Source organism: Malus sylvestris, chromosome 11, assembly GCF_916048215.2.
Source record: "Malus sylvestris chromosome 11, drMalSylv7.2, whole genome shotgun sequence".
Classification (NCBI taxonomy): domain Eukaryota; kingdom Viridiplantae; phylum Streptophyta; class Magnoliopsida; order Rosales; family Rosaceae; genus Malus; species Malus sylvestris.
In genome coordinates, this window is record NC_062270.1 from 30,188,762 (window position 1) to 30,201,998 (window position 13,237).

General features: G+C 38.2%; 1 protein-coding gene across 1 annotated transcript; it reads right to left on the bottom strand.

The window, feature by feature from the left end:
* Window positions 1-10,983: 10,983 nt before the first annotated feature.
* LOC126591416 (uncharacterized) lies at window positions 10,984-11,648 on the bottom strand. Its single transcript, XM_050257091.1, has one exon. It carries the CDS (start codon window positions 11,513-11,515, stop codon window positions 11,120-11,122), a length of 396 nt encoding a protein of 131 aa, XP_050113048.1. The 5' UTR covers window positions 11,516-11,648; the 3' UTR covers window positions 10,984-11,119.
* Between the last annotated feature and the right edge of the window lie 1,589 nt (window positions 11,649-13,237).

A 13,237-nucleotide genomic window follows, 5' to 3' on the forward strand; every position in this document is an offset into this window, starting at 1 on the left:
AACTGATGCTTTCCTCTTCTGGTGTTTTGCTAAGCACTAGGGTGTCACATGATCAATTTCCAGTGTCTCCCCCTTCTGGGGTACTTCCGAGTACTGAGGCTTCACATGAGTAACCTTTGTGAAGGCTCCATCTTATTTGATTGTTTTAACTCATGTCATGGTATTAAATATCGATAATATCGGCGATATTTCGCCGATATTATCTTTTTTCAGAGGCTCTGATATTTTCCCACATATCCGTCTCATTATCGTCAAAATATCGCGATATTATCGATAATATCGATAATATCGCGATATTTTCGATATTTTAAAAAAAAGTCGTCGTGGATCCATCGTCGGAAAGGCAGCCGAGGCTGCGTCGTCCCCCCAGCTGCCCCGATCTCTCTGCAATCCATGCTCAAACCCAAGATCTGCGCCTCAACGACGCCGATTCCCCCACCGTTGTCGAAGTCGCGGCGAAAGAGCTCACAGAACGAATTGAAGCAACTCTTGGGTTGAAGCAGGCGTAGATCCACAACTCCAGAACAGATCGAGCTTGCAGTTGTAGATCCACAACTCGTGGTCTGTCCCCACGGCGAAGCAGGCATGGTCTTGGGTTGAAGCAGACGTGGAACAGAGACGGAGGCGAGCGCGGCGCCGGCGGGGCAGTCTCCGGGGGGAGGAGGAGAATGGGTGGTTGTTGTGAAGGTTGAGGTTGGGGTTTGGGGGCGATTGGGGGTCGTGGTGGTCGTCGCTAGAGTCAACGACAAAGGTGGGGTTGTTATCAGTGGGATCGGTGAGGAAGGCGGAGAAGGATCAAGAGAACTCAGAGTTCCTGGGTTCGCCGACGAGGCGGAATACGCGGACGAGGAGGAAGGCGAGGGAGGAGGAGAATGCCATGTGGAAGAAGGATCGAGAAAGGTCTATGTGCGTGTGTATGGGAGAAGGGAGAAGAGAGAAGGATCGAGAATTCGAGAGATCTGTCGATCTGTGTGTGTGTTTGTGGGAGAAGGGAGAGGGAGAAGAGAGAATGATCCAGAGACAAGTCGTGTGTGCGTGTGTGGTGGCGTGTGTGATCCCTGTGTGTGCATGTGTGTGTGTGTCGGTGGCGTGTGTGTGTAGGTGGTGTGTGACGGTGTGAGAAAAGAAAAGCATGGTAAATAATTCAACTTTTACATCTTTTAGGAATGGTACAATGTATAAAGTGTAAAATATTGTACTAATTCATTATATATAAATGATTATGGTGTGTTTAAACTTTTTTCATTAATTACTACATATTTTCTACACTCACAATGTTTGCCAGCTCGCTATATAATCAACTTGATAATGTTAAATCCATCATGCAATGCATTTCCTTCCAATTTTTTATGATAAACTAATAGATAATTGACTAAATAAACATCCTGCAAAGTTTCAATAAAAATTTCCAAGTTTTTCTTACAATTTCCGTGGTTTCCATGTAATTTTTATCGATATCGATATTATCCCGATATTTCCATCGATATTTCCGTGTTTTCGGACTACCGATATTTCCGATATTACCGATATTTTCTTCCTTGACTCATGTGTATGTACATATCTGTAATTTCTTGGAGATATTAATAGATAAGCTTTATTTCATTCAATGTATTGTGCAAAATACAATAAAGCATATACTTCACTAAGATGTCTTCTGGACCAAATATTAATTTATCTTTACCCTCACGAAGATAAATGATTATTCTTAGTGTCTACATTATTTGAGTATTCAACTCATAATCTTCAATCCATATGGTTCTTTTAATATCATAAACATCATGGATAAGATTCGTGTTGGTAGATTGTTCGATTTGCAGCTCGAGACAATAATTCTCTCAACACTTTATAATCTTTCTTGACTCTTCAGGAGTCTCAATTTAATATCATCAACTCTTCAGGAGTTCTAATTTAATTTCATTGACTCTTGCAAGAGATTTTAGTATGTTGCAACAATATCATAATGATAGTACTCACTAAGGTAATTTGTACCATCCATTGGTATTGAGTACATATTTTATGCTTTACCCTTCGGGGGCTTACCTCAAGCAATTTGAATCCTTCAGGGATTTTCTACACTTCATGACACATTTTCCTTTGGAATTTATACAGAGCAATTTGCTCCCATGTATACTTGAGAGATTTACTTATAGAGATATGATGTGGGCGACTCACAACCCTTCGTATATAATTCTCCATTTATATGAACTCTTTTACAAGAGTATAATTTCAGGTTTCAATTAGTAATCTTGTGTCATATCATATGAGTGTATTACACTGTATTACAAGTGCCCATATGTAACCTCCTTGGTTCAACATCTTTTGGCTATTTGTATTGTATTCAAATATATAGGTCCATTTTTTCACGTTCTTGCAAAATTGTAATGAAATTGCCTTTCTCCATTTTTGGCTAATAATTTTCCTTTTGTCGACGAACAAAAGAACGTGACTCAATATTAACACAACTCATTGATGAATTTAGTAGCTACTTGTAAAAACCAAAATTACTATTGGTTATCATCAATTCGTAATCCCATATTCTCATGTGCATGCGCATGCATAAAAGCTTTTCATTTTTTGGATATCCATTGCCTCTTCAAAGGCATGACACTATCTCTTCTAGGATAGTCATAATTTAGAGAATATGGATCATAACATCATTTTGAGCGTTATAGAGCTTTGATTTTAATCTCCACTTCCGGGGAGTTGAGTCATTGGAACCTATACGTCTATCATGCTACATGCATGAGACATCAATATTCCCATGTCAGTGGATTGTTCTATCTAGGACGTGTATCCATGCAGCGACTGTCATGCAACAGTTATGCTTCGGGAACACAATAGTTTAGTAATGCCATATTCTTCTTCTTTCGAATGAATGAACCTTTTGAGTCTAAGGGTCTGCCACGCTTCAGGCATGCAACAGATAAATCATTTACTGCCATATTATTTTGTCCAACAGGGACATCAATTCTTGTAGGCACATGTGCTTGTCCAACAGGGACATCAATTCTTGTAGGCACATGTGCAGCAAGTATATATGATTTCATCACTTTCGTTGCATCATTCAATTATTCTTACTTCATTTTCATATTGATTACTTCGTGAATCAAAATAAGACAAATTCTCTTTGTTCTTCTGGAACGGTCTTTTCTCATCATTCTTCTGGAATGATATTTTCTCATTGTTCTTTTAGAACGATATTTTCTCCCTCTAACGGCGGGAAAATTGTCTTATCAAAATGACAGTCCGCAAACCATGCAGTAAATATATCCCTAGTGAAGGGTTCTAAATATTGAATGATAGATGGTGATCAACATCAATGCCCAATCAGCGATGATTCCTCATTTCAGTGCGTTGTGGCAGTGCAATAGGCACATAGATAACACAACCAAAAACTCGTAAATGTGTAATGTTGGCTAGTGCCTAAACACGAGTTGTACTGAAAAAAATATCGATGGTTGGTAACTGGTCTCAACCAAACTTAATAGTGAATTATGTAAAATGACATGTCTCATGTCAAAACTGGCAATTTCGTTTTCATGAGCAGAACGCGGGTAATCAATTTCATCCTCTTAATAAATGCTTCTGCTAAACCATTTTGAGTATGGACATAAAGAACTTCTGGTCCTTATTAAATAGTCTGTAGACTGAGACTCTTATGGCTTTTATTACAATTAAGTTGAGGCACTGCGGCACTTCAAACTTACGATACTCATCAAGTAATTTCATGTCCTGATCTTTAGGATTAAGGGACTTCATACCTGATTTTTTTTGCATGATGGAACTTCCAATCATTTTATACGATGAGGATCAAGAAACTTCAGGTTCTGATCTGATCAAGGAAGTTCAATTCCAGTATGTACTTATAGTAACAAAAATACGTATAATAAATAAATTAAAGCAATAGACAGTAATTCCAGCCATAGTAAATAAATTGCATTTAAGTAAATAAAGCTTGTGACAAGGGCTTTAATTCAGCACCATTCACATAAATCAAAACTTAAAACAGTAGGCGGTAAACCGTCCATGGTAAATTGCTTTAAAGTTGTTGATGCACAAAACCGGAAGGGTCTTGGAACAACGTAAATCCGACCGTGAATTTGCAAGAAATGTAAATAACACAAGATGTATCGTGGTTCACCCCAAGGTTTGGGCTACGCCCACACTGATATTGTATTTCTGAAAATGAGAGAGCTCTGAATATGAGAGTGAGAGCTTTGAGAGAGCTTAGAGTTTAGGGGATGTGAGGAGGCTTAATAAATGGCATCTGAGGGTGAGAGTGAGGCCCTCTTAATGAGGAGAGTGAGGGGTCCTTTTATAGAATAAGAGCTCATTACTTATTACATATTTGCCCCTCCATTTATTACATAATTACATTTGAGTCCCCCGAGTATTTATACGAGGTCTAAATACGGAGGCCCTGAGTATGGTATAAACAGTAGTCCCCCAAGTCTTCAGTCGAGAGAGTCTTTTGGCTAGAGACTTGAAATTCAGTCTATGTGTGGGCCGAAGTAACTAGATGTAGTCTAGAATTGATACTCGATATGAGGCGGTGTTCAATCTGAAGTGATGCTCAACTAGAAGTAGCACATGTTGCGAGGCTGCTCGGTTTGTAGCTTATGTTTCCTTGGTTGGCTCGGCTTGTGGTGTTGAAGGTGAGGAAGTCCCCTTTATAGAATAAAGGCTCGCTCCTCAATACATAAATGGTGGGCTAGAGTTGATGCTTGCGGTGAGGCGGTTGCTCAGTAGGCGGCGATGCTCTCTAATGATGGTGAGGGAGTCCCTTTTATAAGATAAGGGCTCGCTCTTCAATACATAAATATGGGCTAGAGTTGATGCTCGTGGCGAGGCGATTGCTCATTAGGCGACGATATTCTCTAATGATGGTGAGGGAGTCCCTTTTATAGAATAAGGGATCGCTCATCAATACATGAATAATGGGCTAGAGTTGATGCTCTCTAATGATGGTGAGGGAGTTCCTTTTATAAAATAAGGGTTCGCTCCTCAATACATAAATATAGGCTAAGTCCCCTAAGTGTTTTTCATGAGGCCCAGTTGATGCCCAATATATGGTACCTAATGTAGTCCCCCAAGTCTTCAGTCAATAGAGTCTGTTGGCTGGAGACTTCAAATTCAAACCATGTGCGGGCCGAAGTGGCGGTTTGTTCGAAGGCGGTATTTGTATATCCTGCACTGAAACTTTGTAGGTGAAGCTTTGCAAGTGAAGCTTTGAAGCTGGAGCTCTGTAAATGAAGCTTTTGAAGCTAGAGCTTTTGTAAATGAAGCTTTTGAAGCTAGAGCTCTGTAAATGAAGCTTTTGAAGCTAAAGCTTTTGTAAATGAAGCTTTTGAAGCTAGAGCTCTGTAAATGAAGCTTTTGAAGCTAGAGCTTTTGTAAATGAAGTTTTTGAAGTTGGAGCTCTGTAAATGAAGCATTTGAAGCTAGAGCTTTTGTAAATAAAGCTTTTGAAGCTAGAGCTTTTGTAAATGAAGCTTTTGAAGCTAGAGCTTTTGTAAATGAAGCTTTTGAAGCTAGAGCTCTGTAAATGAAGCTTTTGAAGCTGATTGACATGAGTGATGCTCATGAATGTTTATGTTGATTGACATGAGTGATGCTCATGGATGTTGACATGAGTGATGCTCATGAATGTTGACATGAGTGATGTTCATGAATGTTTATGTATGATTAACATGAGTAATGCTCATGTATAATTTGAAGTACTGAGCGTACTTTTGATCACCTGGTTGGTGATAATAGCGGCAGGCTGCCGAATAATTTGCAGTACTGGGCGTACTTTTGATCACCTGGTTGGTGATAATAGCGGCAGGTTGCCGAATAATTTTGGGGTACTGGATGTACTTTTGATCACCTGGTTGGTGATAATAGCGGCAGGTTGCCGAATAATTTTGGAGTACTGGGCGTACTTTTGATCACCTGGTTGGTGATAATAGCGGCAGGGTGCCGAATAATTATGGAGTCATAGGGCTTGGCTCTTTTGGGCATATGGGCCTTGATCCTCCACATAACATTCCAGCCCATTATTTTGGGCTTGCCCTTTTTTTTTTTTTAACCCTCTGACGGGGTTTATACAGATGTCTTTGAAAGATAAGAAAAATAAATCACATCATTCAAAAACAAGAAAAGTAAATCACATCATTCTGGTGGGATGTTTATTCCTTGCTTTTGCAGTGTGGGTGTTTTTTCCTTACTTTTGCAGATTTACGTGCCTGCCATCCATAGCTTTCCTGTGGGTGGTCGACAAAATAAAGAAAGCACCAACTGCTATTATTGAATTGCTTCGGCTTTCAACTAAAGATTTCTTTTCTCTTTTCCTTTTTGCTTTCCACTGCATCTCTTTCTCTATCCACCTCCACCCTCTCTGGCAAACTTGCTTTTGCTTTTGTAGACTTGCTTTGTTGTTGTTGGGACCTTGTAGTGGGATGGCATGTGAGGAAAGCCTCCATTTTCTTTTTCTTGCACTCCGTGGTTCATGAGTCATAACTTGTTATCTACATGCACTCTTGATTCAACAACTGTTGCGCCAGATGCTAATTGCTCCTTAAAGGTGGAGAACAAATTGCTTTCAGTCCCTTCAACATAACTTTGATCGCTGGAAAGTTGCAAAAGAAAAGGGTGAAGAGAGAGGTTTATATTCTCGATACTTTGTGTCTTTAAGCACGATGCACATGCTATCTGGTATGCATGGGCAGCTCCAAAAAGAGCTAATCGGCATGGGTTTATTCCCGAGGATGTATCAAGATGTAGCTTGAATGAAAGGAACTCAAGTATACTCCGTGGTGTTCTTGTGGCCGGTTTGTATCCAATGGTAGGTAGATTGCTTCCTCCAAATCAGCAGTCGAGTTTTTACATAGCTCAGCTTTCCTGATCGGCCAGCCCAGCATCGGCGGCGAAGATCGTTTTTTTCGCTTCAGTTCCTCACCGGGAGTCTCAGAGCTCGATTGGCTCGTATTGCTAGTCTCTCTCGAGTCACCGCTACTCAAATCGGTGAGCGACTCGCTTCCTCCGCCGCCATTGTTAGCTAAAGACTTGACGGACCCAGTTCTTTTCTTCTGCAAATTCTCCCTTTTTCTTGTTAAAGACTTCATCTTTTGAACTTCTAAAAACGCCTGAGCTGCTGCATTTTACTGAAACCAGTAGCTTTCTCTTCTCTTCAGAAACAACATGAAATCATAGCAACTTCACAAATCTTCTTCAAATCCACACCGAACAGGAAACACATAGTGCGTTTGGCAGAAAATGGCGATTTCCCAAGAAACCCAAGCTTTGGATTGGCAATTTCCTTCTTACGGAGGCCATTGGATTGGTCGAGATTTGGGGCTGCCGCTGCTCAGTCGGTTGGTAAGAGAAAGAGCGAGAGAGAGAAAGAGAGACCTATGGGCTAAGAGGAAGCGAAGGTGTTGTTCATGTCGACGTCTGCCTTCTTGCAGACAATGTTAGCGAAACGGCGGCCGATACCTTTGTTGAAGGTCAGGGCAAACATAATCTTCTGCTTCTCACTTTAAACTGGTAGGCCCAATCGGAGCCCATTGCTTGAACTGGCAGGCCCTGCCGTCGGTGGTAGCTCCGAATTTAATGGCGGATTTTAAAGCGACGACGTTTGATGCAGATACTGAAGCCATGGAAGCTCTGGAGAATTGAAAAATGTAAAAGGGAGAAATGAAAAGCTCGAAAAGCGAGGAATTGGCGATCAGCTTTTATAAAACGAAGGCGTTTTGGTAAGGTTATGCTCTGCGTTGAAATGCTTTGGGTTGTTGGGTTTTTGCAGATTCATAGTGGTGAGGTTTAATGAAAAAATGAAAGAGAACCGACATAGTTTTTTTGTGTCGATTCCCACAGACGGCACCAAATGTTGATGCACAAAACCGAAGGGGTCTTGGAACAACGTAAATCCGACCGTGAATCTGCAAGAAATGTAAATAACACAAGATGTATCGTGGTTCACCCCAAGGTTTGGGCTACGTCCACATTGATATTGTATTTCTGAAAGGGAGAGAGCTCTGAATATGAAAGTGTGAGCTTTGAGAGAGCTTAGAGCTTAGGGGATGTGAGGAGGCTTAAGAAATGGCCTCTGAGGGTGAGAGTGAGGCCCTCTTAATGAGGAGAGTGATGGGTCATTTTATAGAATAAGGGCTCCTCACTTATTACATATTTCCCATCCATTTATTACATAATTACATTTGAGTCCCCCCAAGTATTTATACGAGGTCTAAATACGGAGGCCCTAAGTATGGTATAAACAAAAGTAAATAGAACTTGTGACATGGGCTTTAAACCAACACCATGCACATAAATATCAAAGCTTTAAAACAAGGGGTAATAATTCTACCCACTGTAAATAAATTGCTTTAAATAAATAGAACTTGTGAAAGTGTTTTAAGCCAACACCATTCACATAAATATATATATTTTTTCTTCTTTCTTTTCAGATGGTGTAACACCATCCAAAAACCTTTACCCTTTTTTTTATTATTATTTTTCTTATTCATTCACATTCTACACCATTCCAAAAAAAAAACTTTGCCTTTTTCTTTCATTTTACATGGTGCAACGCACCTTTCCAAATCTTTGGCCCCATTTCCTTTTTTATTCTTTTTTGTGCACAATTCCAACACATCAAAGGAACTCTTCTAGAGCTTCATGGCGCTGTCTTTTCTTTGCCCTGAGCAGAAACCATCCTACTTAATTATCTTTCAACTTCTTGTAGGTAACAGAGAGCTCTGAGGATTTTCAAGCTTAATTCAAACAGAGAGAGAATTATAGGGTCTGAAACACCAAGCCTTATTTCAGAGGACTACAACGCCATCAAAAGACGGTGGCCATGGGTGCCAGGCTGAGCAGTGTAAAACTCAAGGCTAGAATTATTGTGAGTTATCGAGATCCGTCGAGAATGACGCGATCTGGGTTTCCAAGTCTGATGAGATTCTTCTGGATCTTTGGAAACCAGTTGTCAGGTACGAGTTTTCTTATCTCGTGACGACTTCAGGTCATTGTAAATTTCAATTCGCACCGGAATTTGGTGGGGCGCTTCTGGCGCGGTGGGAAAGACGAATAATGGACATACCTTTTATTCTGTGAGATTTTTGGCTAGCAGAGGTAGGAGGTAAGTAATGTTTCACCGGATTTATGGCGTGTGCTTTCCACTAACATGAGAGCTTCTCGTGCTGATAATGTGTTGTAAAATCAACGGCGTGTGCAGTGAAATAAATAAATAAGACACAAAATTTACGAGGTTCCTCTACAGTCAGTGTGACTGGAGTACGTCATCGGGACAACAGTGGTGCTTTCATTATAATATGAAATAATAAGAGTACAAAGATAACTCTCTCTATTATCTCTTCTCCTCTTCCTCTCTTTTCTCTCTTCCTTTCTTCCTTCCTATCTCTCCCATGAACCTCTCAATTTCATTTTTTTTTTTTTTTTGGTGTTCCATAAGACTTGCTTTTATAGAAGCAAATCACAAGCAACATAGTGAAAGGCTTACTATATATGCATGTGAGTATTTACTATACATATTACTATACACATGTGAGCAAACATACCCACTATTTACAACAGGAATCTAATAAATTCATAAGTTGAATTATAATATTATTTCCCATCCAATATGAGGCAAGTTGGTCCCATGTTTATTTTTTGTTATTGGATAAATGAAGGAAACTGTAGACAAGACACATTAATATAATAAAAGGAGTATTTGTGGGTGGTGTCGAGTCCATAGATATAGAGATTGAACTCAAGATCCCAAATTTAATAAAGATTTTTTTTTTATCTCAAATGATCTATGAGATTGACATAACTCTACACTTTAATAATTTATAATGAAAATCGATAGAAGTTCATGAGTTTGTCTATTGTAAATCGATTTGGTCCTTCTGTGAATTTTTTTGTTAATATCCTCGTTAAATTGTCATGGGAACAATCATTGGGATCACCTTTTTCAACGTATTTTTGTCAAACCGACTCCTATCCTTTACAAGAATATTAATAGATTTTCATGGAATAACCAAAATGATTTACGGTGGACAAACTTAGAAACCATTTCTATTGATTTCATTGTCACATAGCAAAATGAGGAGTTATGTCAATCTCAGGAATCATTTTGGTTAGAATCTTTAATAATTTTGTTAATTGAGTCTGTTGAAACTAATTTATCTTATGTGGCTCTTTACATATCTAGCAACAGATACCATTTGGCAAGTGTCGAGCTTGAGGAGCATCTTTGTCTAAAAACAATCAACAAAGCTTATACGTTAAATAAAACTTGAGGTCAATAAGCTAAAGAAAGTTTTTTCACATTAAACGATTGTGAACCCATTCAATGTAAGATTAGATTCATTTCTAACCGTTTCATTATATAAAAGAGGCTCCTCTTAATTATAAAAGGGACCCAACAACTACCTTTGCTACAAGAGCATTGTTGTTTCTTAATCAAATTAGTGTTTTCGTTGTACAAGTTTAGTAATAGGTTTGATAAGGAACCATATACTTGGTGTTGGGGATCATCTTGGGCCGTTTGGTACTCTTCGTTTTAAACAAGCTTCTTTAATCTTTTTTTGGGTTTTATCTTTACCAATCTGTTGAGGAGCTTTACCACATTAAGAAAATACTCACAGGTCGCAGCCACCAGCTCTTGTAGCAAAGGTAGTTGTTGGGTCCCTTTTATAATTAAGAGGAGGCTCTTTCTTAAAATAAAATGACTAGAAAAGTAATTATAGCTATATCTAGGGATGAGAATGATTTACAATGAATGAGTTCACCCTCATTGTGGTGTTTTGATATAATAATTCAATGTTATGTGTAAGTTTTCTCTAAATATTGTATTATTAGATCCGATGACCCTAATAATAATGAACTCGTTGCATGTAAGTGCCTCTTCCATATTGAGGTAGAGCTTGAGAAGAGCGGACTGGGGCCACCCTCCTCCCTGTGTCACCAAGAGAGAGAGAGATCTAGAGAGAGGCAAAACAAAATTTGGGGCTTTTCTTTTCTTTCTGAACTCTAGAGTATGTACATTAATATTGAACAAAATATGTTAAGAAAGCTAATTACTCTTCCCCATATTAACAACAAAAACCCGATATATATAGAAAAGGCAAAATTAATTGACCTCAGGAATGCTTTGAAGAGCAGGCCTCCAAGACCTTTGCAACTGGGTCTCAAAGCCATCGCTAACCCTAATCAGCTGAGCCAAAACCTGCTGAGCTGACATTTGCTTATACTCCACCTTACCCAACAACTCCTCCAACTGCTTCTTTGTGATCTTGATCTTCACCTCTGTTGCTGCACCAACTTTACTACTACTACTTGTTGTTGCTGTTGTTGTAGAACAAAATGAATCCATCTGGCTTGCTTCTGCAATCTTCTTGTTGTTCTTCTTCATGATCTTTACGTCCGTTTGATCGCGATAATCGTCACCCTTCATTCCATCTGCTAGACAACCCCAATCCTCTCCTGCCCATTTCATGGACGAATCATGCCTCATGCAATTTCCCATCTTTTCCTTTTTTTTCTTTTGTATGAACGGAATAATATTGGAGAGCAAATGCAGAGATGTAGTTTGTGTTATATATACACCGCAAGGGGGTGAGGATTGGAGAGGGAAATTAATTATTAAAAGGGTCGTGAGGGAGAAGGTGGTAAGGTAATGGGAAAATGGAAAAGTTTTATGAGAGGAGAGTCAAACCTAATTTGTTGCCACGTCGGATGACATGTCCTACGTGGCTAGTAGTGGGAGTTTGACCTCTTCAGCATCATCATCCATCGGACGTGGGTCCTTTTTTGGGATCCGTTCCAACTGAAAGATATAGGCTGATACCATCACCAATCCGCGTTAATTAATAACAAACGAGTGATGCTATTCACACCCGTATTTATTTGTTTTTTTTTGTTAATTTAAGTTCGTTGAAATTTTTAAATTCATCGATCTAATAATTGAAAATTAAATAAGATATATGAGAAGTAAAATTGAATGTGTGGATAGCTCACTCGTAACAAACAATAGAATGTATTTACTTACAAAAGTAGATCAAAATTATGGTGCAATTCATTTGGCATTATCAAAGATAAGAATGGGGAGAGCGTTTAGTTCAATTGGTAGATCATTTGTTATATTTGTCATTTACTTATTGCACGATAAGAGTTTGATTCTGATTTATTTTTTTCTTAAATAAGTCAAAGATAAGATTAATCTTATTCATCGGCTTATCTTGCGCACGTTGGCAATATCGCTAATATTTATTTTAAGAGTCAATTTTAACAATTGTGGCAACATCGCTAATATATTAGTTAAACTTCAATTAAAACGTACATCAATTAGCTAGATTATAAAGGTTAGATTTAACAATCAAATCTGTCATATGACCAAATAATGATTTTCCAAACTTGATATAACAAATCACTTGAAATTTAATTTATATGAAAAATTAAGAAAGAAGTATAAGTTCATTTTACATTTCAAAAACTTTCCATAGTAGTAAAATGTTACCATATAAATATCAAGTATAATTAGCATGCTATGTTACCTGTAATAATCATGAGCTTGAACTGCCACCAAACTAAATGAGAAAATCAGGTGTGAAAAGGATTTTGGATGGGATCTAGCCATTAAAGTAGGTGTGAACACAAAGAGCTAAGGGAATCTTTTCAATCTAGGTGTTACCGCTCTTCCACGTGCACTTCCTTACTTTGATTATCTCCTTACTCTTTTAATCATTATCCAATTATTGACTAATTTAATCTTATCCGTAGAGAAAATTTTAATTGTGACGGAAACATAAGTGGTACATAAATGTGTTTTAATATAAGTAGTGGGAAATTTTATTTTTTAAGTTATTAACATTTTAGCACACATATCACACTATTTGTATAATGACACGTGATGTACCATCTCGTGTACTGAACACATTGAAAAATCTCTCTTATCTGTGAGCTTTGTTTACCTTTTCATGCAGGGAATTCAAAAATATAATACTATAATCACTTAGTACTAACGTCGTTTAGCGTTATTTCTCTTTATTAGTAATGTTATGGCCTTTTTTATTTTATATACTTCCTCTACTTTTTCTATAGTTTTTGTTTCTTTCTTTAAAATGTTTCATTTAAATATGTGGATAGAGTTTGGCTCCTTAAGATTGAGAATAAGTTCCTCTTTGAGATACTTTGTGACCGATTCATGAAATTTCACACTTATAATCGAAACCGGTTATATTATAAATCA

What these genes read in the sequence shown, in the direction of transcription:
- LOC126591416 (XM_050257091.1), bottom strand. Translation starts at nt 11,515, where the DNA reads ATGGGAAATTGCATGAGGCATGATTCGTCCATGAAATGGGCAGGAGAG.